General features: G+C 47.9%; 1 protein-coding gene across 6 annotated transcripts in view; it reads right to left on the bottom strand.

Moving 5' to 3' along the window:
• LOC114606451 (phospholipid-transporting ATPase ID-like) overlaps window positions 1-25360 on the bottom strand; it is an 87409-nt gene that overhangs the window by 29368 nt on the left and 32681 nt on the right. For all 6 annotated transcript variants that reach the window (XM_028748728.2, XM_028748729.2, XM_028748725.2 and 3 more), the window contains 9 exons: window positions 18440-18553; window positions 17144-17242; window positions 16465-16526; window positions 14689-14761; window positions 13609-13679; window positions 11467-11549; window positions 2953-3111; window positions 1860-1948; window positions 451-647 (listed from right to left, as the gene is read on the bottom strand). In XM_028748728.2, the coding sequence (XP_028604561.1) occupies window positions 451-647; window positions 1860-1948; window positions 2953-3111; window positions 11467-11549; window positions 13609-13679; window positions 14689-14761; window positions 16465-16526; window positions 17144-17242; window positions 18440-18553 (947 nt within the window). The remainder of the gene's footprint in view (window positions 1-450; window positions 648-1859; window positions 1949-2952; window positions 3112-11466; window positions 11550-13608; window positions 13680-14688; window positions 14762-16464; window positions 16527-17143; window positions 17243-18439; window positions 18554-25360) is intronic.

The following is a 25360-nucleotide window of genomic DNA, read 5'->3' as shown; positions in this document are numbered from 1 at the left end:
GCCTTGCCAATGCGCTGGGTCCTCCCCCCCCAAGGGTTGGGCTGCCAGAGCACACTGCCCACCCTGGTTGGGCAAGAGGAGGAAACACGCCAGAAGGGGGGGGGCTGGCCCTCTTGGTGCCTTTATTGGTGCCAAGGAAGTGAAAGCAGGGCTAGAGGAGCAGGGCATGCTGGGACATCTCCCACTCATTTTGGCTCACACTTGGACTGGCCTCTTCCTTAAAGTACAAAATCCCAAATGCAGCAACTTCCTTCAGTGGCGGAGGAAGGGGGGCGGCCCCCACCATCCTGCTCCCACCCTGCCATCTTGCCCCCAGTCCCGACGTCCTCAGCCAGGACTTCGATCGCCCGTAGACCGGACTGTGACAAAGACACATACACACACACCCCAGTGCAAAATGGGCTGTTTGGGGGCTGGTGCAGGGCACGTGCCTCCCCTCCCCTCGCTTACCTGACGTAGAGGGAGATGGGCACCACTGTGTTGAGGATGATGACGTAGGACCAGAACATGAGGAAGGCGGAATAGAAGGCCGAGTGGACGTCGTGCGGCCAGGGCAGGTAGACCTGGAAGGCAGAGCCTCTCTTGTACTCCCAGATGCTGTTGCCAATGGCCAGCACTGAGCACATGGCGGCCAGAAGAACAAAGATCTGCAAGGAAAAGGGGAGGGCAGAAAGCAGAAGAACATCTATGTCCCACTGTATAGATGCAGAGTTTATGTAAAAGAACATTGACTAAAGATCAACAACAATGTAAAAGAACATTGTCAAAAAATGATATACAATGAAATGAAAAAAATGTTTAAAATAACTTTTGTTGAAAAAACCAGAAGCATTTTTATTAGGAATCATAGGCGCCGATATCCCAAAGGAGCAGAAAAGACTTTTTGTGTATGGAACAACAGCTGCCCAGATGTTATTAGCCCAGAGGTGGAAAGAAGATAAAGTCCCTACCAGAATTTATGATAACAACAAGAAGAGAAAAGAAGTAACAAAGGACTTTCCGGATCAAACTGGAGAGAACTGTCTAATTAATGCAGTAAGATAAGTGATGCTGTTTTGGACTCGAGCTGAGCTTGATGTATGGGTACCCCCAACAAAATTTAAAATTTGGCTGTATAATTTGTAATCAATGTGATAATGTGATATGATTGGCCTGTTAATAAAAATTATTTTTTTTATAAAAAAAAAGTCCCTACCAGAGAGGAATGGCAAACCAAGCTGATGGACTATGCCGAGATGGCAAAACTGACTGGAAAACTCAGAAACCAAGAGGACAAAAACTTTATAAAAGAATGGGGGGAAATTATCAGTTATTTAGGAGACCACTGTAAGCAGAAGGAAGGAAACACTGACAGGATTTTGATTTCACTTGTAGTCTAACAAATACTATGGACATTATGGATTGAGATAACAGATAGGGTTTGGAAGAATATGCAGTTGTAAATGTTTAAAATGGGACCCCACGGAGGGGGTGGGGGGAGGTCATGAGACTTGGGGCATCTCTGTACATGGATTTATGTCTGGATTTTTATAACCTTGTATTTGTAAAATCAAATAAAAATGATTTCAAAAAAAAAATAATATATAGCTAATCCATGAACTACCCCCCCCCCCGCAAATGCCAGTAAATTTCTAACCCTTTTCCCTAAATCTACTATCTACTGATGTGAGGAACTTTAGTTGCTACTTGGCCCTCGCAAAGAAGGAGGGAAGAAATAATTGATTTCTGAGTCTCTTATGAATAAAGTCCATGCATGCCCCCCCCTGCTGCTATTCTTGTGCCCCCTCCCTCCCTGCTTTTGTGAGGAAGCCCCTCAGCTGGAATGACAAGAGATGGAGCGAAGCGCCGTTCGCACTCACCACCAGCACCAAGAAGTTCATCAGGCGATCAATGCTGGTCCGTTTGAAGGTGGTTCTTCCGCTGTTCTGCATCAACTTGGTGTCTGGCCCTGGCAGTTCAAACAAAAGATTTTAATTTCCAGATCAAAGCACCTCCTGGGAGGCAGGAGACCCTGGGAAATGGCAGCCGCCGGTGGATTTGAGGGAAGGCAAAGGCAGGCAGCATCTTGCCCAAAGGAGAGTCGGCCCCCTTTCAGGCCGCAGAAGGGGCAGAGGGACCCCACTGCACAAAGCCACCAGCTGGGATGGGCTCTGGGCATCCTGGGCCCTGTGGGAGATGCAGGTGCTTTGCAGAATCATAGCGGTGCAGAGTTGGAAGGGACCCTGAGGTTCATCTAGACCAACCCCTGCAAGGCAGGAATCTGGGGAAGGGAGGAGCTTGGCACAAGCAGTGCCAGATTTACCGTATTTTTGCTCCATAAGGCGCACCTAGTTTTTAGAGGGGAAATGCAAGAAAAAAAATATTCTTTAAAGGGAGCGCTGAGCAGAGCCTGTATGCATCCCAGGCTCTGCTCAGCGCTCCCTTTCACGAGCCACTTAGAGCGTGTGTGCGGCACTTGTGGGCTTTTCCCCGAGGAGGGAGAAGGGCTTTTTCCTTGGGGAAAAGCCCCCAAGAGCCGCACACACACTCTGTGCGGCTCGTGAAAGGGAGCACGGCTCTTGGGTGCTTTTCCGGGAGGTGGGGGAAGGGACAGAGAAAAATAAACTGGATGCACATTTCCAAAATATAAGATAAAAAACTAATAAAATAAAACCTACATACAGATCCATAAATGACCATATAGCATATATTCAACACACACAAAAACAATGACAATTTGTTGTTGACAAAGGACAGCTGGACATACAGAGTGCCCCATTAGGAGCAGAGGGCCTCCTCAAACCTCCTCAAGCCAGGCTCTTTTCTGTGCCCCCCCCCCAGCCTACAAGCTGTGGGCAGAAGACCCCTTTCGAGAGCTAGAGCCCACCCCAACCCCCAATCCCAGTGAGAGGGGCTTTTACACCAGAGACGTTTGGTCCCTTCCTCCTGCTTCTCTCGGCCAGCTGCTCTTACCTGCAAAGATGACCAGTCCGAAGCACCAGTCCGTGTTGCGGATGGTGCAGCCCCTCAGCAGCATCTTCTCGTTGTCCAGGGCGTACTTCTCCCCCTTGAAGAGGAGGGTCCCCATAAACTTGTCCAGCTTGTTGTTTGGCGCTTCACACTTGATCTCGCCTGCAGGCAAAGAACAGGCGCTCTGAGTCGCCACCGTCCGCCGCTGGCCAGAGTCCCAGGACGAGCCTGGAGATCTGGGTGGACATCAGATCGACTGCCCTTTCTGTTGGGATGGAGGCAAACCAAGGAGCAGAGAGGAGCTTGCAGCCGGGAGGGGGCAGGAGGGCCTCCCCCTTTTCGCTCCCAGCCACCCTGCAAGGCTGAGGGTCAGTCCCTGGCAATGAGCTTCGTAGCCAGGCAGAGATTTGAACTCGGGCCTCGGTGGTCCACCTCCAGCACTCTCTCTGATGTATTTCCTCTTCTCCCCATTAGGAACAGCAGCTGCCCAGAAGGCGCTCAGACGCTCTTTGCCCTCTCACAGCAAGTAATAATAGTAATAATAATAATAAAAAAATTTATTTCTACCCCGCCCTTCCCGGGCTCAGGGCGGCTAACAACAAATTTAAAACACTTAATTGTAATACAACATAGAAGCAGCATAAAATACAGTATAAAAACATGAATAACAATAAAATTCAAAGTTCAAAAATCAGTTTGGGGGAAATCCATCCAATAAGCATTAGATGATCACCAGGTCTAGCTGGCTGAATTAGTCCTACTTGGGCCAGCAAGGAGGCCAGGGGAGAATTAGCTGTGGGGTCCCAGAGTGGGTAATCTTCATAAAAGGGGGGGGAGGGAAGAGAAGGGAAATAAAAGATCAGGCTGAATTCAAATTAAAGGCCAGGTGGAATAGCTCTGTCTTACAGGCCCGACGGAAGAAGGTTAAATCCTGCAGGGCCCTAGTCTCCTGGGACAGAGCATTCCACCAGGTCGGAGCCATCACTGAAAAGGCCCTGGTGGAGGATAGTCTGACTTCTTTAGGGCCAGGGACCTCTAAACTATGGTTATTCATGGACCTTAAGGTCCTCTGCGGGGCAGACCAGGAGAGGCGGTCCCGTTGATACGAGTGCCCTAAGCCACAAAGGGCTTTAAAGGTCAAAACCTGTGATTCCTGCAGAGGGTTGGGCTAGATGACCCTTGGGGGTCTCTTCCAACACTACAGAGCTAGGATTCCATGCAGCTCTGCCTGCTGACAGTATCAGCGTCAGGAGAGCAAAGGCTGTGAGGCCACCCCACGCTCCACCGAGGGACAAGGGCCTGTGTGGCCTTAGCCTCAGGTTTCCAGGTTTTTTTCAATGAATCCATTGAAATGAGTCGGAATGAAAGGATTTTGCCAGGGGACTGATTTGTAAATCTGGGGACTGTCCCCGGGAAACGGGGACGTCTGGTAACCTTAGCCACATGCCAGAAGGGGGCTCTATAAGATTCATCTCGGGTTCATCCCAAACAGCAGCCCAGGGGGGTCAGCATGGCAACATCCAAACAAGGTGGGGTTTCTGCACCCTGGCCCCCCCACCTTGGTAGCTCCCCACCTGTTTGGTGCAGGGGCAGCACAACATTCGCTCTGTCCAAGGGGCAGGTGTGCCGGGCAGGGGGCTGGGTTGGAGACCCTCCTGGGAGGCAGCTGCAAAGCCTCTCTCCGTCTCCAGGGAAAGGGAGCCCAGCGCCCGCAGCTGCCAGCCGTCTCCTCAACCCAGCCAGCCCTGCCCCTCCTCTTGCACAGCTGGCATACCCACCCTCTGAGGAACGCCAGGCGGACGTGTGCAAGTGAGGCCAGAGGGCAGAGTGGGACTAGGACCCAGAGGGGTGAAGTGAAGCAGGAAAGGACTCGGAAGAGAAGCAAAGAGGGCAAAGATCTGCAAAGAGAAAGGGGGGGGGGGTGAGGGAAAGAAACAGGCAGAAAGCAACACAGTGTCCTCTCCACCCCCACCCCCACCCTGCGGACAAGCCAAGGCACCCTTGCCAATGCCCGGCTTGGGTCCTGTGTGGGCACACAGGACCAGGTGCCACTCAGTGCAAGACATCTCTGTGGGGAGACAAGGAATTCTGGGCAAACTTCTGCCCCCCCCCCCCCATGCCTGGCATGCAAAGTGCTCCACCATCCTGGGTGGCTTCTGCAAGGAACACTTCCTTGGCTTTCTCCTAGTGGGGCAGCAATAGATCCGCTGGCATCTTTGCAGAGCTAAGCAGGGTTCGGTATGGTTTCAAATTGGATGGGAGACAACGTGTTGACATTCCTGCAGAAGAGCCACACTTTTCTTCACTCATCATGATCCAAACATCCCTCTCCGACATTTTCCCACCAGAGCTCAGAAAATTAGTTTTTCTTAAATGCCCACAGAATGGAATAGCAGTGCAATTTCCTCAGGTGCAGTTGACGCATTGTGCGCCGGCTCAGTAACATTTCTGGCCAGCTGTGACCTGTGTCGATTGCTCTACCCAGTTCCTTCTCTATGGTCTCTCTCCTCCTCCTCCTCTTCCTCAAGGAATCAATTCTGTCACTTTAACCCTGCATTTCCAAATACCATTGGCACAAAATACCGCCGTTTATTGTCTCCCCCACTAGCGTGCCAGATTGCGCCAAAGGGGCAGAGGCCGTGGCTCACGGGTAGAGCATCTTCTTTGCATGCAGAAAGCTCCTCCCGTCCAGGTGCTGCTAGGACCCTGCATCCCATCAGCCCCAGCCAGCAGGACTAATGGTTAGGGCTGAACGGAGTGGGATTCAGTTCCATCTGGAGGGACACAGGGTCCCCAAACTGCTGGCTTCAGACAACCTACAGAATGATTCATGTTTTCTGGGTCGCTGCTGAGATCCCTCGAGAGTCCAGGACTAAAACCAAGATTTTGTCAAAGATGTATAACTTGCTGTTGAAATGGAATACTCAGGATGAAACGGTGAAATCTGCTATGATTAAATGGGCACAAGATGTTGGACATAACATTATGATGGCTGACTGGGAACAGTTATGGACCACAGGTATGAAGTTTACGGCATGCAATGCCCTAAGAGAGAATATTATGAAAATGATATACAGGTGGTACATGACACCAGTCAAGCTTGCAAAAATCTATCATTTGCCTGATAATAAATGTTGGAAATGTAAAGAGACTGAAGGTACATTCTTTCACCTTTGGTGGACATGCCCAAAGATTAAGGCTTTCTGGGAGATGATCTATAACAAAATGAAAAAGGTATTTAAATATACCTTCTTGAAGAAACCAGAGGCCTTTCTCCTAGGCATCGTCGGCCAATTGGTGCCAAAGAAGGATAGAACTTTCTTTATGTATGCCACGACAGCAGCAAGAATACTTATTGCAAAGTATTGGAAGACACAAGATCTACCCACTCTGGAAGAATGGCAGATGAAGGTGATGGACTATATGGAACTGGCGGAAATGACCAGCAGAATCCGAGACCAGGGAGAAGAGTCGGTGGAAGAAGACTGGAAGAAATTCAAAGACTATTTACAGAGATATTGTAAAATTAATGAATGCTAGAATGATGTTGGATTGAAATTAAGTGGTTTCTAGCTGTAATGGTATAAAAGAATATGAAAAAATGGTTTGTTAACAGGTGATAAACTAAAGCTATAATATGCTAAGATAAAAGATTAAGATAAAATCAAAGAGGGAAAGGATTTGCTGAATTAACTAATTGAACTGGAATACAAAAAAGGGAGGTGTGAGGAGGTCAGGGAAACAAGCAAATGAAAGATAAGATTTGGAAAAACTGATCTGTTTTTAACTGTTTTTACTTTGTATTTTCTTTTTTTCTTTCTTTTTCTTTTTTTGTAAAACGTTGAAACTTTAATAAATATCTTTTAAAAAAAAGAGAGAGAGAGTCCAGGACTAAAATGGCCAAAGGACTAATCTGACTTTCTGGTACAGGATCCCTGCACAACAGCTTCAGACAACACAGCAGGTGGTTTGAGGAAGCTGAATGGCAGTTGCTATCAGCGCAGGGGGGGGGGGGACCTCAACGTGGAGGATGATGCCTCCTTTTAAATCGGCCTCGGCAAAAGAGGTGGCACTTAAAATAGGGCAAAATGGCACCTCGCATGCCTGTACGGGTAGCCCATAATAACTCCTTCTACGCACCAAACGGCTGGAGGGGGTGCAGAATGCTGTGTGGTGGCCATGTGGGAGAGTGGCTCGGTTCTGCGAGGAAGAATTTGTCCAATTAAAAAAGCAATTGCTGGACAAAATGTCCGGAGCTGGCTCTCTTCAATCTTTTCACGGAAGACAAAATTAACTTGCTGCTCAAAACTCTAGTTAGTTCTCTTTCTGCTTGTAGCCAGGCTGATAAAAACAAGATACTGGAAGAACTTAGGGCTCATTCACACTGCTGCTTTCCCCCAGGAAAACCTGTGTTTCAGCGCTGAATTGGAACGAACAGCAACTGGGTTTTCTCCAGATTGGCAGAAGAGCAGGCTTTCTGGGGGGAAGTGGGGGACAAAGGCAAAACAGCTCAGACCTGTGGCTAGAAGGCACAGGGCAGGAGGAAAACTGCCTGGATCCGTGCTTTCTAGCAATGGAGAGGTGGAAGTCTGGATGAACCCCAAAAGGGGCTTCTCTGATCATTGGAACAATAAACTATGTCAAAGAGCGCTTACGGAAGAATTAAAGAATAAAATAAAATTGGCACAAAGCTTGAAGCCCAAAGACTCCTTTGTAAGTGATGGGCACAGCTCGGCTATGTGCATGGCTAAAACGGAGGCTCACATTATAAAACTTTCTGCTTCATTGAAACTGTTCATTGCCTTCTCTATAGATAGAAGTCTGGGATAATAGCTTGTTATGTTTCTGGGATGTTATCTGCTACACATTGTCCAAGCACCAGCTTTCGGAGTCGGGTAGGATATTATTTTTCTGTATGATGTTACGTGCTGAAACAATTTTTTTTAATATATATTGAAAAATGGTTGGTGGGCTAATCTGACCTTCTGGCACAACCCCTACAGCTTCAGGCAACGCAGTGCTGGAGAGAGTGTCCCCTCCAGGGGCAGAAAGTGATCTGTGTTTCTCTGCCTCAAAGCATTCAGGGAAGAGCTGCCTCCATCCCAGAATATTGCTTCCTCTCCACTTCCCTGAATAGCACCAGAAAACCAAAGCCATAAAAACAGATGCCCCCCCACACACACACCATCCTGGCCTCACGCTCGTCGTTTATTCCCAGACTCTGGAGAAAATGTGGCCTCTGCAAATCGCTTGTTTAAGCCTTGGACAGGGAATGGAAGGGTCGAGCCAGGAGCCCAGGAATGAGAGGGGGGAACTCTGGGCAGTGGCCCAAAGAACCACCCCCTCCAAGGGATTTTGCTGGGTTAAAATGCCTGCCAAAAGGACGTTTAAAAAACCCAGCAACTACTAAGCAAAGACTTTGAAATATCCTTGGGAACCTCCAGGGCCCTGAAGATGGAGGGATCTGCACCAGGAATAATAATAATAAAATAATGATAATGATAATGATTTATTATTTATTATTTATACCCTGCCAATCTGTCTGAGTTTCCCCAGCCACTCTGGGTGGCTTCCAGTCGAATGTTAAAAACAATACAGCGTTAAATATTTAAAACTTCCCTAAAAAGAGCTGCCTTCAGATGTCTTTTAAAGATAAGATAGCTGCTTATTTCCTTCACATCTGAAGGGAGGGCATTCCACAGGGCGGGCGCCACTACCGAGAAGGCCCTCTGCCTGGTTCCCTGTACCTTTCTTCTTGCAGTGAGGGAACCACCAGAAGGTACTCAGCGCTGGACCTCAGTGTCTGGGCAGAACGAAGGGGGTGGAGATGCTCCTTCAGGTATACTGGGCTGAGGCCGTTTAGGGCTTTCAAGGCCAGCACCAACACTTTGAATTGTGCTTGGAAACGTTTTGGGAGCCAATGTAGGTCTTTCAAGACCGGTGTTATGTGGTCCCAGTGGCTGCTCCCAGTCCCCAGTCCCCAGTCTAGCTGCCGCATTCTGGATTAATTGCAGTTTCCTGGTCACCTTCAAAGGTAGCCCCACGTAGAGCGCATTGCAGTAGTCCAAGCAAGAAATAACCAGAGCATTCACCACTTTGGAGAGACAGTCTGTGGGCAGGTAGGGTCTCAGCCTGCGTACAGGAAGTCATCTTTTTTCTGGCGTGTGAACATGCAAACAGCCTTAGGTCAAAAAAGGCTACCTGTCACCCTTGCCCAGCGCTGCACCTTCTCCTGTCCCTTCATTGGCTCCATCCCTGCACAGTTTCTGCCAAGGACTGAAGAGGGGACCTTGCACAGGGCAGTTGCCTTGCCCTGAGATGAGCCCCCCCCCCCGCCCAACATGGGCCTCCCTGCCCCATCCTAACTCCTTTATGATCTGCAGAAAAAGGCTGAGCTGCAAGAGTTGCTTTTCCCTTCCTCATCTTTAGGCTCTGAGATCCACAGGGCAGCAAAGCTCCCCAAAATCCGAGCCGTCCAACGCCAGGTCCCCTGGCCCACAGTCGTACTCAACTCAAAACACGACCTGGCTTCTCGGAAAGCTCACCTGCCATGTCTCTGCAAAAACCCCGCAAGGTTGATCAGTGGTAGGGGAAATGTGTGGAGAGATCATTCCACTTGGCAAGTAGAAATGTTTGTGCGGACAAAATGGGGGCTGGACAGGATGCCCCTTTGGTCCCCTTCAAACTCTACAATGCAGTGATTCGAGGAAAGTCAAAAGGAGAGTCAGCCAGGGATGAGCAGGTGAAGAAGGAGGGAGAGCCAAGAAGGAGGAGGAGGAAGAGGAGGAGGAGGACCCACCAGCCATGAAGACCCGGCTGCTCTCAGGATCATGAGGACATCAAGAGACCCCAAAGGAGGCTGTGAGGTGGGGGGAGGCCTCACCCCCCCCCCTGTAGAGCACGCAGGAGCCAAACCAATGGATTCAAAGGACGAGAAGGGAGATTCTGACTCAACATCAGGAAGAGCTTTCTGAGGGCAAGAGCTGTTCAGGAGTGCAGAAGACTCCTTTGGGAGCCTGTGGAATCTCCTTCCTTGGAGGTTCCTCAGCAGAGGTTGGAGGGCCACCTGTCCTGGGTGCTTGAGCTGAGATTTCTGTATGGCAGAGGGGGAGGAGGTGACCATGACCTCTGAAGGTGGGGGGCTCTTCTCCATTTTGTTGGAACGCTTTGGTTTAGTCAGACTATGGAACTTGCTCCTGCAAAAGGCAGGGATGGCCACCAACCTGATGTTAGAATTCCTGCTCCATGATTGCAGTCATGGGATTGCTGTCTTTCACATGACGGTATATGTTTGACTCCACGGAGTGGGAAGTGACAGAGACAGGATATTTGTGTTACTGTGTTCCGCGAAGTGGGACTGTTGTCCTTTGTTCTTTCTCTCTTTGCTGTCTGATGCTAGAGAGAGAGAGGGAGCCATGTTGCAGTGCTCCGTGTGTGTTGATATGTAAATAAAGTAGATTAGCCAAAATGCTGAGTTGCTGAGGTCTGTTATGCAAACTGCGAAGACTCTGCGGATCCCTAAGTGTGCCGGTGTCGGTTGGCATCGGTCGCTGTGATGTTCGGGCAGAAGAAAGCTTTTGAAGCTCCGGAACGATTGACCAGGAGAGAGGGAACATGCCAGTTGGGAATGTGTCTCTGCCAGGATCCTACTCGAGAGTAGGATGAGCTCCTGGCAGGGTCAGCCACTGCCTTTCTCAGCCTCAAACGAAACCTCACCCTCCCTTGTCCAAAAAACCATTCACATGTGTCTCTGCCAGGGTCCTACTCAAGTGTACGCTGAACTCCTGACACCTAGATGGTGTCATTTGAAAGAGGATTCGGCAAATGCGTGGAGAAGGAGAGGGCTATCAAAGGCTCCTAGACCCAATGGCTCTCCTCTGTCTCCACAGTCGGAGGCAGCAATACTTTTGAATCCCAGTTGCTGGAAACCCCAGGAGGGGAGAGTTGCTCTTGGGTTCGGATCCTGCTTGCAGGCTTCCCAGAAGAGGCATCTGGTCGGCCAGTGGGAGAACAGGAGGCTGGACTGGGTGAGCCTATGGTCTGATCCAGCAGATGCTCTTCTGAGGTTGGTTGGAGGGTTTTAAGCAGAGGTTGGTGGGCCACCTGCCAGGGACTCTTCAACGGCAATTCCTGCATTAGAGGGGTTTGAACTAGACTGCCCACGGGGTCCCTTCCAATTCTAGATGGATTCCCATTTAAACCATGGGCTTAAGGTTGATTTGATTCCCCTTCTTAGTCCTGGTGTAGATAGGCTCAAAGGGGTCCCAGGGGTCATCTAGCCCAACCCCCCCAGCAATGCAGGAATTCCCTGGTGGGGAGGGGCACCATTTGTGGTTTGCCTCTGGTGCCAAAACATCTGGAGCCGGCCCTGACCACGTGTGCATCCAAGAGCAGCAGGGCCGTCCCCTGTTGGCTGGAGTGTCAGGAGCCCCTCTCGCTTGCAGGTCAGCTCCTGCCCCCCGGGCTCCCCAGCCCCCCTGCTTGTGGGGCTGCCAAGCTCCTCCCTTGTGCACTCACCATCAAAGCTGCTCAGCGCCTGCAGATCCTCTCCCAGCTCAGCCGTGACCGTCAAGGCTTGCTTCACTTTCAGGTTGGTTTCCCTGCAATGAGAAATTGGATCAGACGCAAAACCACCAGGTCCTTCCTTCCCACACTTGAGTTCCCTTTTCTCCCTTATTTTATTGAAAGTTCAGAAAGGGCATAATTATATGTGCACTAAACATTGTGAGACGTAAATAAAAGAGAGAGAAAGAGAAAGAGAACCTGTGTCGAAGGGAAAATAAAGGGGAGGGGACCCAAAACTCTCTACTTTACAAGGTTGTTATTTGTACTTCACCAGCTCTTAACCTATTACAGTATTAGTAAGAATGGATTCCAAATATCCTTTAATTTGTCCATGGCAATTCTGTGTTTATGTGCAAGTTATTCATATGTTGTGAGTTTGTATAAGTCTTCATTCCAATCATAGAAGGGAGCCACATTTTTATTTTTCCAATTCATCAATATCGGTCTGGAGTTCCTGCAGCTGACTGGTGGATCGTGCCCCCCCCAACTCGGCCGCATCCTGCTCCTTGCAACGAGGGTCCCCAAGCACGATCCTGCTTTGCACAATGGCTGCTGACTGCCAGCCATCATCCAGGCAACCTTTTTCTTGAGCATTCATCCTGATTTTTTTGCACAAAGTTTGGACAGAAGTTAGTATCCAGTCCTTACTGCTCGTTTGTTTGGCTTCATTTGCAGGGAGATTATGCAATAATGAGCAATCATTCCATTTTGCTCATGGGATGCTTGTACATTGTCCTAACAATCATTCCTTCCTTCCATACTTTTCTTTTTATTTATACTTTTCAAGTTTATACATTTCATTAGTTTTATCATCAATTTAACATTGCAAAGTTTGACTTCCTTGCCCCCTTCCTGCAGTTCCTTAGATTAATTTTTTAATATCTTCTGCATATCCAAATTCAGTTAATTTGCTCATTTAATTATCTACTTTAAATATATACTCTTATAAAACAGCAGGTTATTACAACAATCCTGCCAATGTTTTTATCTGTTTGCAATTTATCTGTAAATATTCAATAAACCATTTCCATTCTTTTATAAAAAGTTTGTTATCTTGATTTCTTATTCTTCCGGTAAGTTTCGCCATTTCTGCATATTCCATAAGTTTTTGTATCCATCTCCCCACTTTTGGGCAGTAGCATTCTTACTGCTGTAGTAGCACACATCAATAAATTTCTGTACAATTTAGGTAGTTCTATCCCTATGATTCCCAAAAGAAAAGCTTCTGGTTGTTGTTTTTTACAAAAGTTATTTTAAACATCCTTTTCAATTCATTGTATATCATTTCCCAGTAAGCTTTTAATCTTACCACAAGACCACCACATATGGTAAAAAGAACCTTCTTTCTCTTTACATTTCCAACCCTTGCTTGATTCCTTCCATACTTTTCAATGCATTTCCTTATCGCTTTCCTAACTGCACTTTAATCCAGTCCAGTCTGTAACCAAACAGCAGTACCCAAATACAGACGGTCATTTACCCTCGCTAGATTCAACATGCTGCCACCTGCCTTATTGCAGGGCAGATTCGAGGGTAAACCATAATACGCGGAACGAGTCTGCCCCTGCGGCTTGATGGAGGTAGAAACTGTCTCTCATGTCTTGTTACGCTGCCGTTTCTACAGGGATATATGCTCGGTATTTATCACTCCTGTTATACAAAAATCTCCAAATGGGTTTGAAATTCAATGTCTAAAATCCCTGGTAGAGGACGAGGATCTAGAAATTACGCTAAGGGTGTCCAAATTCTGTGCGGCTGCCATAAAACTTAGGGAACAAGCTGTACTACCAAAATGACTAAGGTTTTAAATGACAATTTTAGGTTATATTTTAGTGATCAAGATGTAATATATTTTTTTAACTGCCGCTATATCTGAATTGTATCAGTTATACCCAATTGCAATTCAATGTATTCCTGTTGTGTTTTATGATTTTCCTGATATTGTAAGTGAGTCGGAACTGGTCTGTGACCGTAATAATAAAATTCAAACAGCCCTGCAGACCCCCAGCTCCGGTCCCCAAAGGCCCCTTCTTATGTCTGCAACTTCAGGGCTGCCATTGCATCGGCAGCTGTCCAGGGAGCGGCAATACTCACCCATCCAGTTCGGTCGTCTCAATGTAGGTCAGGCTGTGGGGCTCACTGCTGGACAACAGCAGCACATCTGCCTGGAGGGAAAGAACACCAAGAGGCAAGAGTGACAGGAGACCCGGCTCTTGGGGCAGAGCGCGTGGCGAGAGGCACCACCAACCTCCATCCATTCATCCTTCCTTCCCTTAAGAAAAAGGTCCCGGATTTTGCAACTTATTTCATAGGGCAATTAGAGCCTCCTATGAACTGTGGAACTCCCTGCCACAGGAGGCCATGATGGCTCCCAAGTTAGATGGCTTTAAATAAGGGGTTGGAGAAATTAATGGAGGATACAAAGTTGATTGATGACTACTAGCTAGGTAAAGGGTATAGGGACCCCTGACCGTTAGGTCCAGTCATGGCTGACTCTGGGGTTGCGGCGCTCATCTCGCTTTACTGGCCGAGGGAGCCGGCGTGCAGCTTCCGGGTCATGTGGCCAGCAGGACTAAGCCGCTTCTGGAGAACCAGAGCAGCTCACAGAAACGCCATTTACCTTCCCGCCAGAATGGTACCTATTTATCTGCTTGCACTTTGACGTGCTTTCGAACTGCTAGGTTGGCAGGAGCAGGGACTGAGCAATGGGAGCTCACCCCGTCGCGGGGATTCGAACCGCCGACCTTCTGATCGGCAAGTCCTAGGCTCAGGGGTTTTAACCCACAGTGCCACCCGCGTCCCTGGACTCAGCTATACAGCTGCAAATAAAACAATTTAAGTGTGTTTTCAGTGCAATACACAATGTGACACTAGATGGTGATGGTGAGGCTTATGGAAAATTCAATGTATTCTTTAATATGCTTTTAAGAAAAGAATTTTTAGAACTTTTTAAAATGTGTGTAGATTCCACCTCTCTATTTCTATCTCTCCCTTTCCCTCTGTGTCTGAGGCAATAATGGAGAGCAGGGCAGGGGTCTGGGGTGCCCAACTTGGGAGGACAGAGTCCTTGAGCCAGACACAACTCTGGAACTGTGTCTCCAAAGGAGTTCAAAGGCGCCTTTGTAGCCCCAGGAGTGAGGGGGGGGGGCAGCTGGGCCAGACAGCAGCACTCACCGTCACAAAGTTGTTGTTCTCCAACTTGATTATGTCCCCAACTTCGACATTCAGCCACAGATCATCCTTCAGGCTGGAAGAAAACCACACTTAATCAGCACACAGGCAGAAGCCCAGGGTGTGTATGCAGTTGTTGTCGTTTTATTATGATTATTTCATAAAATTTCCATACCACTTGATTGTAAAAAAATAAAAACCCCTCAAAGTGGTTTACAAAGAGAATAAAACAATAAAATTATCAGTAAAAGCACTAAAACATTGGATAAAATGTCGCCTGTTTTATTCTGCCTCTTATATTAGCAAATTCTGAAAAGGCTAATTAGCATTTGATGGACTCTGATGCTCTTAATTCTCCTGGTGCCTCAATTTTAATTTCAAGGGAAGGTGGGATATCAGAGGAAATGTGTCGCCTAAGCCGATTACGAATGAATCGAGAGTAATGAGAAAAGAGACCCCACAGGGAGCCCTTCAGCCAGGGGATGGGCCTGGCTTTGCAGTGGGGCTGGCAGACACACCCGCAAGTGGATCCAGCCGCTTTGCCCCCTTCCCTGGTGGCTGAAGGGGGGCTGCATGCTCTGCACCCCCAGCCCCCCCTCTGCCTTTGCTTCCTCTGCCTGGGGAAAGAGAGCGAAGCAGCCCCCCCCCCCACCGTCACAGGGGCTGCCTAGACCCCTAGAGCAGAGCCCCCAGGATCTCTAAGGCAAGGAAAGTCTGGCTCCATCCAGAAGGGATTCTGGGCTCATCTGGCTTCCAGCCATGCAAAGGAGTGGCTGTTGGGTTTTCTTCATATTGATGTGGTCAATGGTGCTACTCAGAGGTGTTTGTAATTATAACCTGCATGGCAGCACATCTGTGAGCGCTTAACAATTCCACACACCTGTGGCATCTTAACAATTTAACTAATTAGCGGGGGAGGGGCGGTGTTTACCTGCTGCACCGAATGCAGCGATGTGATAGGGTAATTGATTATTTTGAAAACTGTATTTAAGTTGATCAAATGCTTTGTATGGTACTGGCTGGTGCAGAGCGGTGAGTTGCAGTTGTTTGATTATTATTTAAAATAAAGATAAGCAAAATATATTGTGGGCAAGTTTTTATTCCATTGCCCCAGTTGCTGCGCAGACTCAGTTGGCGAAGGAAGTCCAACAGCGGCCGCCTTTCACAAGGGGCGTCTTGGGTCTGAGGTCTCAGCTCAGAGACTCAGGGATTTGGGGGTGGGGGGAGAAGGGGCAAGGGCATGGCTACCTTCCAAACACACTTTCCGTTGCTCTCGAACCCAAGTCCCTCGCCTAACCCACACTTCCACTTCTAGAAAGATTGTGTCTGAGCAATTTCCCCCTTGCCCTGCTCCTTTTCCAGGCGAAATGAAATAAACTCAGTGTAGAGCCTTCGGTCTCCTTGTGTTTATTTCAACTCACAGTGAAAACAGTCAATCATCCTGTAGGAATCGGTGCTGCCCTACCCAGACCCCCAGGCTATATATACTTTTTGGACACCATCAGTCACACTGGATAGGCTGATTCAAACTCCCCTCCTGGATTGGACAGCTCCTATGGGCCAATCAAGTTACTGCATTCTACAATCCTACCTGCCTATTGTTCTGGGATCCAAGCTCAAGACATAACAGAAAACCTGTTTGTTAACGGAGAAAACCTGAATTGCCATTTGTTCCGATGGAGCACTAAAGAGCAGCTTTCCCTGGGGACGGGGGGAGGGAACTGTGGATGATGCTGGCAGCCTGACGAGGCTGTCGCGAGGGGAGAGAGCCCTGCTCACCTGCCGTTCATCAGCACCTTGACAGGACGGTTGTTGACTTGCTTGTCGTTTGCATGTCGATTCTGGAAAACATGGAAGGCAAAGATGGAACCTGAACTCAGACAGGGAGTCGGAAGTTTGCCTCTCTCCCTCTGGCAGCGTATCCTAGACATCAGTGTTGCCCCCTTATGTTTTATTATGTTTTTGTATATGATGGAGCGGCTGGGGCAACCCAGTCAGATGGGCAGGGTGCAAATAACAGAATTACAGTGGTACCTCGGTACTCAAACGCCTTGATTCTCAAACACCAAAAACACAGAAGTAAGTGTTCCAGTTTTCAAACATTTTTTGGAAGCTGGACATCCTATGCGGCTGTTGGCTATTGTTTCTGGGGCACCTGCACCAATCAGAAGCTGGGCCTTGGTTTTCAAACATTTTGGAAGTCAAACAGACTTCCAGAATGGAGTAAGTTTGGTGCTTTTGTTTTTGCTATTTTGTGTTTTTGTGGCTTTTTCAGTTAATTTGTTTTTGTGACTGTCCCACATCATGCTGACTGCAGAATGGCCAGACCCTTCCAGGCCAGGAAGGCAACGCTTGGAGGCCCACCGGGTGCAAAGAGGAAGCTGGGTGCTTGCTCCGAAGGGGGTCGGCCACAGGTCAAGCAATTTATGGGAGGCGTTTGCAGGCTCAAAATTCTTACCACGTCGTCAATAGCGTCCTTTGCTGCCGACACGGCCAGCACCAAGATGAGGGGGACCACCGTGGTGAACCAGGAGAGGGAAGAAATCTCAGGGATGAGCTGCAGGGGGGGAGACCAGGCAGAGTCTGTCAGTTTGCATTTCTGAGTGCAGAAAGTATTGATCTGAGGTGCAGAGATCTTTCCTATTCTAACAAATTCAAGAGGGTTCTGGAACCTTCTCTGCGTAAAAGAAACAGGCAGAAGGTTCATGATGTTTGGTTTTTCCTTCTGGGAAGCTGAGTACAGCTGGTTTAAATTCTTCTCTTATCTCTTCTGTCAAGGTCATGCTGACAATAATAATAAGGCCAGAAGGAGCCTGGGCGTCACTTTCTCTTTCTGTCTCTCTTCCTTCTGGTGTACTATTCTGTACATAGTACGCTTAGTGTTAAGGCTTATTATTATTGTAAGTTTAAGTTAAGTCTTCTGCAACTGGACTTCTTATGGACAGGACCAATCCTGAATTTTTTTGCATTTGTGACCATTATGCTCATTTACCTTCAGTAGCTATAAAGCTCTGCTGGATGAAATACAATGGCCTCTGGTCTACTTTTTGGGAATCCTGCAACGTGTTTAAGTTTTTACTCTGCTTACTATACACAGGGGCATAGGAAGGGGGGCGGTGGGGGCGATCAGCCCCAGGTGTCACCCGTGAGGGGGGTGACAAAAAGGCACACCGTGGGGGGCTTGAGCCCCCGCCCCCGTGCACAGTGCCCCGCTGCTGCCGTTGCGTGCGGTAGATCACCCCACCCCCCAGGTGCACAGCAGGGCCACCGCTCTGGGAGCCCATGCAGCCATCTCCACCACATAATATACATTGGAATCTGCTCTGGATCAATATTGAGTAGAATTCCATGACAGAGTCAGCCTAGAATTGCAGAGATGGACAGGAGCTCCAAGGGCCATCAAGTCCAAACCCCAGCCATGCAGGAATCCCAGATCAAGATTCCCTGACAGACAGTCATCCAGCCTCTGCCCAAAAAATCTCCAAGGAGGGAGAGTCTGCCCCCTTTGGAGGGAGTCTGTTCGGCTGTCAAATGGCTCTATAAAGTGTTCATTAAAAGGGTCACCATCCGGCTTTGCCCTGCTTCCCTGGCAGGGGCTCAGCGCACCGCCAACCAGGATTTGGAATGCGCCCCATCCAAATGCAGCTGGCAGGGCTGGTGGAAGAGGGCGCCAGGTTGGGGAAGGCTGCCTCTGGATGTGGAAGGGGAGCAAAAGTGAGGGAAGAGACAGGAGGAGGAGCTGGGGAACTCCTACCTGCAGGATGAGGAGGAAGAGGAAGTAGGCATTGGCCACCCGCTGGAACTGCTCAAACAGGTTGAGAGGCAGGAAGGTGAAGACGTTGTACTTGGAGGTTTGGATGGAGTTTCTCTGCGGGAAGAAAAGGCGGTGATTGAGGCCAGGAGAGAAAGGGGCATCCGGTCCACTCCCCACCCCTTGGCAGCAGACAAGGAGGGCAGCACGCCAGCAACCCGCCCCCCCCTCCGAAGGCAGCCACTTGTCCCAAGCTGAGCCACCCACCTCCTTGACCAGAGCCTGATCTACAAGGGGGCTGCAAAGAGGTCCTGACCCCATGCTTCCCAAACTCCCATAAACTCACCCCCTGTGTCCCACCATAACCTATCAAAAGCATTATTCAGAACAGCAGCTTCCACAAACCACTCAGAAAGGTAATAATGCAATAAAATTCAAAAGAGTAGTGATCAGTTGCACATTCATTCAAAATCCCATTAAAACCATTCGGTTTAATTATGGCAACAAAAGTCTCAAACTTGATCCAGTGCTACCAGCTTTGCAAAGTCTTGTTGTCATTTAACCTCCATCACCCTCCCTGCTACCCCTTGACTCTTATCACCCCCTAGGTAATCCTCCAACCCCTGGGATGGTACCACGGACTTTGGGAGCCACTGGCAGTGGGGGAAGGTGACAACATGGGGGCGGGGAGCAGGAGGAGCCGAAGAGAATTCTGCAAGACACCACAAAGGGTGGGGGGAATGGGGGGCAGGGTCTCCATTTCATCCCCACAAGCAATGGAGAAAGTGAGTCAGCAGAAGCCCCTCCCTGTCCCTGGCCTTTGCCCCCACCCCAAGAGTTTCCTTGCTGCCTCAGGAGAAACAGAGTATTCCTCAGCTAATATGACATACGGTACAAAGAGCTGCTTCAGGGACTCAGCTCCCCCCCCCCTTTGGCAGTAGATAAGCAGAAGACAGGAGTGCCTGGCATGCTCTGGTCCAGGGGGTCACGAAGAGGCGGACATGACTAAACAACAACAACAACAAGTAGAACAAAGTGAAAGGAGTCTCTTACCAGTTAGAAGTTTTAATGATCATAGTGAGAGAACAAAGAATCAATTTCTTTTTTTTTTTTTTTTTTTTTTAAATATTTTATTAAGGATTTTCTTGTTTTACAGAAGTGTAGTGCCTCGTTTTTTGTTTGTTTTTTCCCTTTGACATTTTTACAAATCCATTTCATTTGTTGAGGCATTAGGGGGAGAAGAAAAAAGAAAGAGGGAAGAAAAGGGGGGTGGAGAGAGGGAAGATGGATGGGGGTGGGGTCGGGTGGCGGTGTTTCTATTATGTTTAATGTGTGTAGAGTTTGGTGTCAGCGTTATTTGTGTCGTTCACTTGTGTTCCTTTGGTGGTGAGAGAGGTTGGGGTTGGCCTAGGGTGTGATTGTTTGCTTGTGATTGGCTGTGGTGATCTTTGTTTTCGTGTGTGAGTGAGGTGGGTGGGTGTTTTGGATCAGGTTAGCCATATTGATTTGTATGCTGTTGGTGGATTATTGTCATTGTCCTGTTGGGCTGTGTGTGTGATAAAGGGGAGCCATACCGGGGTGAAGGTGTCTTCTTCTGTTTGTCCCCGTGTCAGTTTCAGTTTATTAGTTAATTTTTCTAGTAGGGCTGTTTCCCATACTGTTTGGTACCATTGGTCCATGCTTACTCCTGACAGGTCTCTCCAGTGTCTGGTTATGGTATTTCTGGCTGCTGAGAGCAGGTGGGTTATGAGTTCTTTGTGGTGTAAATGGGCATTGTTGTCTTGGAAGATGTTTAGTAGGGCCAGTTCTGGGGTGATGTCTATTACTTGCTTAGTTATTGTACATATTTCTTGTATGGTTGTCATCCAGAATAGTTGGATTTTGGGACACTCCCACCACATGTGGAGGTATGTGCCTGTGGAGGTGCACCCTCTCCAGCATTTTGGTGAGGTTCCTGGGTGTATTAGCGCTAGTTTCCTTGGTGTTAGGTACCACCTGTAGGTGAGTTTCAGTGTGAGTTCTTTTCTTTTCGTTGATATGGATTTAAAGGGGGGTTTAGACCACATTCTGGTCCATTGAGTGGGGTTAATCTCATAGCCTATGTCATTCTCCCATTGTTTTTTGATTGCGTCTAGGGGATTTGCGGGATTTTGGAGTAGTATTTTGTATATTGCGGATACTGTCCCTTTACCGTTTCCCTTTGTTGTTAGGAGGAGGTTTTCGAAGGTTGTCAGGGGCCTAGTTGCTGCTGATTTTACTGTTGGGTTGTTTAAGAGGGCATGTAGTTGGTGTTGTGTTAACCAGGGCATTTGGGTGTCTTCTAGTTTGTCTTGTATTTCTTGTGTTGACAGGGGTTTGTTATTTTTATAAAAGTCTATTAGGCGATATAAGCCTTTGGCTCGCCAGGTTTTTATTTGGAGGTTTTGTGCTGCATGGTGGAATAATGGGTGGTACGCCAGGGGGATTAGTGGGGATGGGGTTGGGGATAGTTTGCCTATTTGTGTTTTCCATGCTTTGAGCATGGTCTGTGTGTACCTGTTAAGTGTTGTGGGAATTTTCTTTAGTTTGTTTGGGAGGAGTGGGTATGTTGTGGTGCAGGTGTTTTCAATTGTGTCCCTCTCTAGGTGTACCCATTGTTTTGTCTCATCTTCTAGTATATATGGGATTATATGGCGTATTTGGTTGGCGTTGTAATATGCTTCTATGTTGGGGATTCCCCATCCTCCTTCTGAGGTGGGGAGGTGTAGGTATTTAGGGCTTATTCTTGGTTTTTTATGTGAGAAGATGAAAGAGTGTAGTTTTCTCTGCCAACTGCGAAGTTGGGTTGAGGGGATCCAGATTGGGAGGGTTTGGAATAGGTAGGTTAGTTTTGGGAGTGTGATCATTTTGATCATGGCTATTTTGTCTGAGAGAGTGAAATTCATGTTATTCCATCTCTTTAGGTCTTTGTTAATTTGTTGCCACAGGGGCTTGTAGTTGTGGAGGTACAATTTGTTGAGGTTTCTGGTTATTTGTACCCCTAGGTATCTGAACTTGGTGTGGCAAAGTTTTATTTTGGTGACCTTCGTGAGTTCTTTTTGGGTGTGAGGAGGGGTGTTGAAGCACATAGCTTCTGACTTTGTAAAATTTACCTGTAGGCCCGACACCATTGCAAATGTGTTGAGTTCTCTGATTAGGGAGGTTGCTGTGCTTATGGGGTCTGGTGTTGTGACCACTAGGTCATCTGCAAAGAGCCCTAATTTATAGGTTCTGCCTTTTATTTCCACTCCCTTGATGTCTGTGGCCGCTCGGATGCGGATTGCTAGGGGTTCAAGAGCCAGGATAAATAAGAAGGGAGACAGTGGGCATCCTTGTTTTGTGCCTCTTTGGATAGCTATAGTGTTAGAATCCATATTGTTAGTTCTGCATTTTGCTGAGGCTTGGGAGTATATTTGTTTGAGGATCTGTAGGAAGTTGGGGCCAAATTTCATGTTGGTTAGTACTGCTAATATGTATTTCCACTCTAAGCAATCAAAGGCTTTGAGGATGTCTAGGGACATAATTGTCAATGGGAGTTTGGTTGCCTTGCTGTGTTCGATCAGGTTCAGTAGTTTCCTGATGGGGTCTGTTATATTGCGGCCAGGGACGAAGCCAGTCTGGTCTGGGGCTATTAACTTGTGTAGGAAGATTTTTAGGCGGTTGGCCAAGATTGATGTGAATATCTTGTAGTCTTGGTTTATTAATGAGATTGGGCGGTATGATTCTACTTTGAGGCTGTCTTTTAGTGGTTTTGGGATGGAGACTATTTTGGAGTGGGTCCAGGTTTTGGGGATGGGGCCCCCTTTTATGATGTCGTTGAATAGGCGGGTCATGTAGGGCATCAAGGGTTCTTTAAATTTCCTATAGAATTCTGCTGTGAAGCCGTCTGGGCCTGGGGCTTTATGTGGTTTCAGTTTTTTGAGGACTGCATCTATTTCCTCTGGGGTGATAGGGCTGTCCATGAATTCCCGCTCCTCATCAGTTAGGGTAGGCATGGTCAGTCCTGCTAGAAATGTTCTGATTTCCTTCTCTGGTGGGTTATGGGAGGTGTATAGGTTGGAGTAAAATTCTGCAAATTCTGAGATTATTTCTTTGGGGGAGAATGTTATGTTGCCGTCTTTTTTGGTGATGCAGTGTATTCTTGTTTTGAGTGCTTTTTTCCTACATCTATTTGCTAGTAATCTGGAGTTTTTCCCTCCATATTCGTAGAAGCGTTGTTTAGAGTATAGAATGCTGATCATTGTTTTGTTAATTTCTAGGGAGTCTAGTTCTCTCCTTTTTTGTTCTATAAGTTTGAGGAGTTTTTTAGATCCTGTTTGTTTGTAGCGTGATGAGAGGGCTGTGATGTCTTGTTCTATTTTGCTAATTTTTGAGGAGGTTTGTTTTTTAAGGAATGTTTTCTCTTTTATGCAAGCTCCTCTGGTGACCGCTTTCATTGCGTCCCATAGGAGGGGGGTTGTTATATTGTTTACATCATTTTCCTTGAAGTAGTTTTGGAGGGTTTTTGTGAGACTCTCTCTAATTTGTTTGTTTGTAGTTAGGATGGGGCTGAAGGACCATGATGGGGTGGTTTGTGTTCCTTCTCCTATTTTAATGATGACTTCTACTGGGGCGTGATCTGTGATTTTAATGTTACCTATGTTTGTTGATTCTACTGAGGGAATCAGACCCTGTGTGAGTAGAATGCTGTCTAGTCTGGACACTGTATCATGGCGTCCCGATTGGAATGTATGGCTGATGTCTCCCGGGTTTTGCTCACCCCAAATGTCGTAGAGACCCCTGTTTTTTAGCATTTTTAGTAACTTGTAAGAGTTCCTAATTGTTGGGGGTTTCCTTCGGAGGAAGGTTGCCCATGGGGTTGTGGGGTGGATATCTTTCAGGGATAAACCTTTCATATTTAGATTGAGGTCCCCTCCTAGGATTGCTTCCCCTTCAGAGAAGGAGAAGAATTTGTTTAGTGTCTTCTGGAAGAATTCTAGTTGTTTCGTGTTTGGGGCATATATGGAGCCGATTGTCAGTTTGATTTTGCCATCAAGTGTCCCTTTAGCGAAAATGAATCTGCCTTTTTTGTCCTTGAGGACTGTTGTGGCAGTGAAGTTCAGGTCTCTACTGAGTATTATGGCTACACCGCGAGCTTTCCCTGAGCCTTGTGCGACCCACTGTTGACTGAAGCGGGGGTCGCTCAGGAGTTTGCTGCCTTTGGGTGGGTTGTGTGTTTCTTGTAGGAAGGTGATGTGTGGTTTCATGGTGTTTATGTATGAGGTGATGCGTTTTCTTTTGATGGGGTTTCCCAGCCCCCTCACATTTAATGTGATTGCTTTTAGGTTAGCCATCTTGCTTATCTATTATGTGGGGCGATTCCCTGCCAACCCGTTTGGGTTGTCTTGTGTCTCTCTCTTCGTGTTGTTTAAAGAACCAGTGAGGTTGCGCTGACCTAGGGTGTGGTGGGTGGGGGGCTAATGGGGTTAGAGTAAGATTTGGGTTAAAGAGTAGGGGGTAAGTTGTAGAGAGTTTCCTATATGTAGTCATATAGGTGTTTGTTTGGGGTATTTTAGACCATCTGGCATTTAGCCAGTTGGTCCTAGGTCTCAGCTGGTGTGGAAGGCCGTGTTCAAGGACAGGCCATCCCCCCTGTTGTTTGCGATAGGGGGTGATCAGCGAGACAGTGTGAAGTGACTTTGTAGTGTCGCTGTCAGGTATAAGGTTCATAAGCAATGTTGCCAGTGTTATAAGCAACATTGTTGGTGTGTTGGGGTGGGGATGTGGGTGTTGGTACGCTCTGGTGCCACCATAGTGCTGGTTGGGTATCAGATTTTAGCCTGATTGTGGGTTGTGTTATTAAGGTTGGAGGATTTGTTTTTCCCTAGTATGGAGTATGGGGGTGTTGAAGGTGTGGGTGATGGGGAATGTGGTTGAGGTCGTCTGGACTGGTGTTGGGGTGGGGATTTCTGTGGGGGTGCGGGGTTGGGGGGGATGCTGATGGTGTTAACTAAATCTATGTTTGGGGGGGGAGGGGGAAAGGGGGGGGGGAATCACCAGTCCTTCAGTTTGTGGTTTTTTCCTGGTTTCTTCATTCAGCTGTGGTTGTTGTAGTAGGGTTGTCCATCTGCGATGAATTGGTTTGGTTAATCTTGGTCTGGTTTCTTGTGTCGTATGGTCGGCGGGACGGTTCTGAGCATGATGCTTGCCTGTATTGGTTTGCGTTGTTGCGCCGCTTCTGTTGATTCTTTTTCTTCTGTACCGTTGTCCAGTTGTTTGCTGTTGTTTCCTCGTGGTTGGGGCTGTCACTTGGTGGGTTTGTCGGTTGCCATTCTGGTGGGAGGTCGAGTTCAAGGTTCTTTAGTAGTTGCAGGGCCTCAGGTATGTTGGTAGCCATGTGTTGTGTTGTGTTGGTTGTTACAATGAGGCGGAAGGGGAAGCCCCATCGGTATTTGATCCCTGCTTGTTGGAGACGCTGGGTGCATGGGCGCAGGCTTTTCCTCTGGTTTAGGGTATCCTGAGATAGGTCCTGTAAGGCCAGAATGGGGGTTTCTCCATATCGAAGGTTGCTTGAGTTTCTGAGTTGGTGCCATATCTCCTCCTTCTTTTTGTAGCGTGTGAAGCATACAATGATGTCTCTTGGGGGGGCGCTGGGTTTTGGCATAGGTTTTAGGGCTCTGTGAGCCCTCTCCAAGTCATCTGCCTCAAGTTTCAGGCTTGGGATTGTGTTTTTCAGCCAGCGTATAATTAGGTCTGCTGGGCTTTTCTCCTCTGTTTTTTCAGGAAAGTTGCGGAAGCGGATGTTACAACGTCTGTTGCGGTCTTCAAGGTCCGCTTGCTTAATTTTCATCTCTCTGTGTTCTGCTTCCATTTGGTTTACCAGTTCGTCCAGTTTCTTGTTCACACGTGCGTTCTCCTCCCGGTATT

This window comes from Podarcis muralis, chromosome 11 (genome assembly GCF_964188315.1).
Source record: "Podarcis muralis chromosome 11, rPodMur119.hap1.1, whole genome shotgun sequence".
NCBI classification, from domain to species: domain Eukaryota; kingdom Metazoa; phylum Chordata; class Lepidosauria; order Squamata; family Lacertidae; genus Podarcis; species Podarcis muralis.
This window is presented reverse-complemented; position numbering and strand designations above follow the sequence as displayed.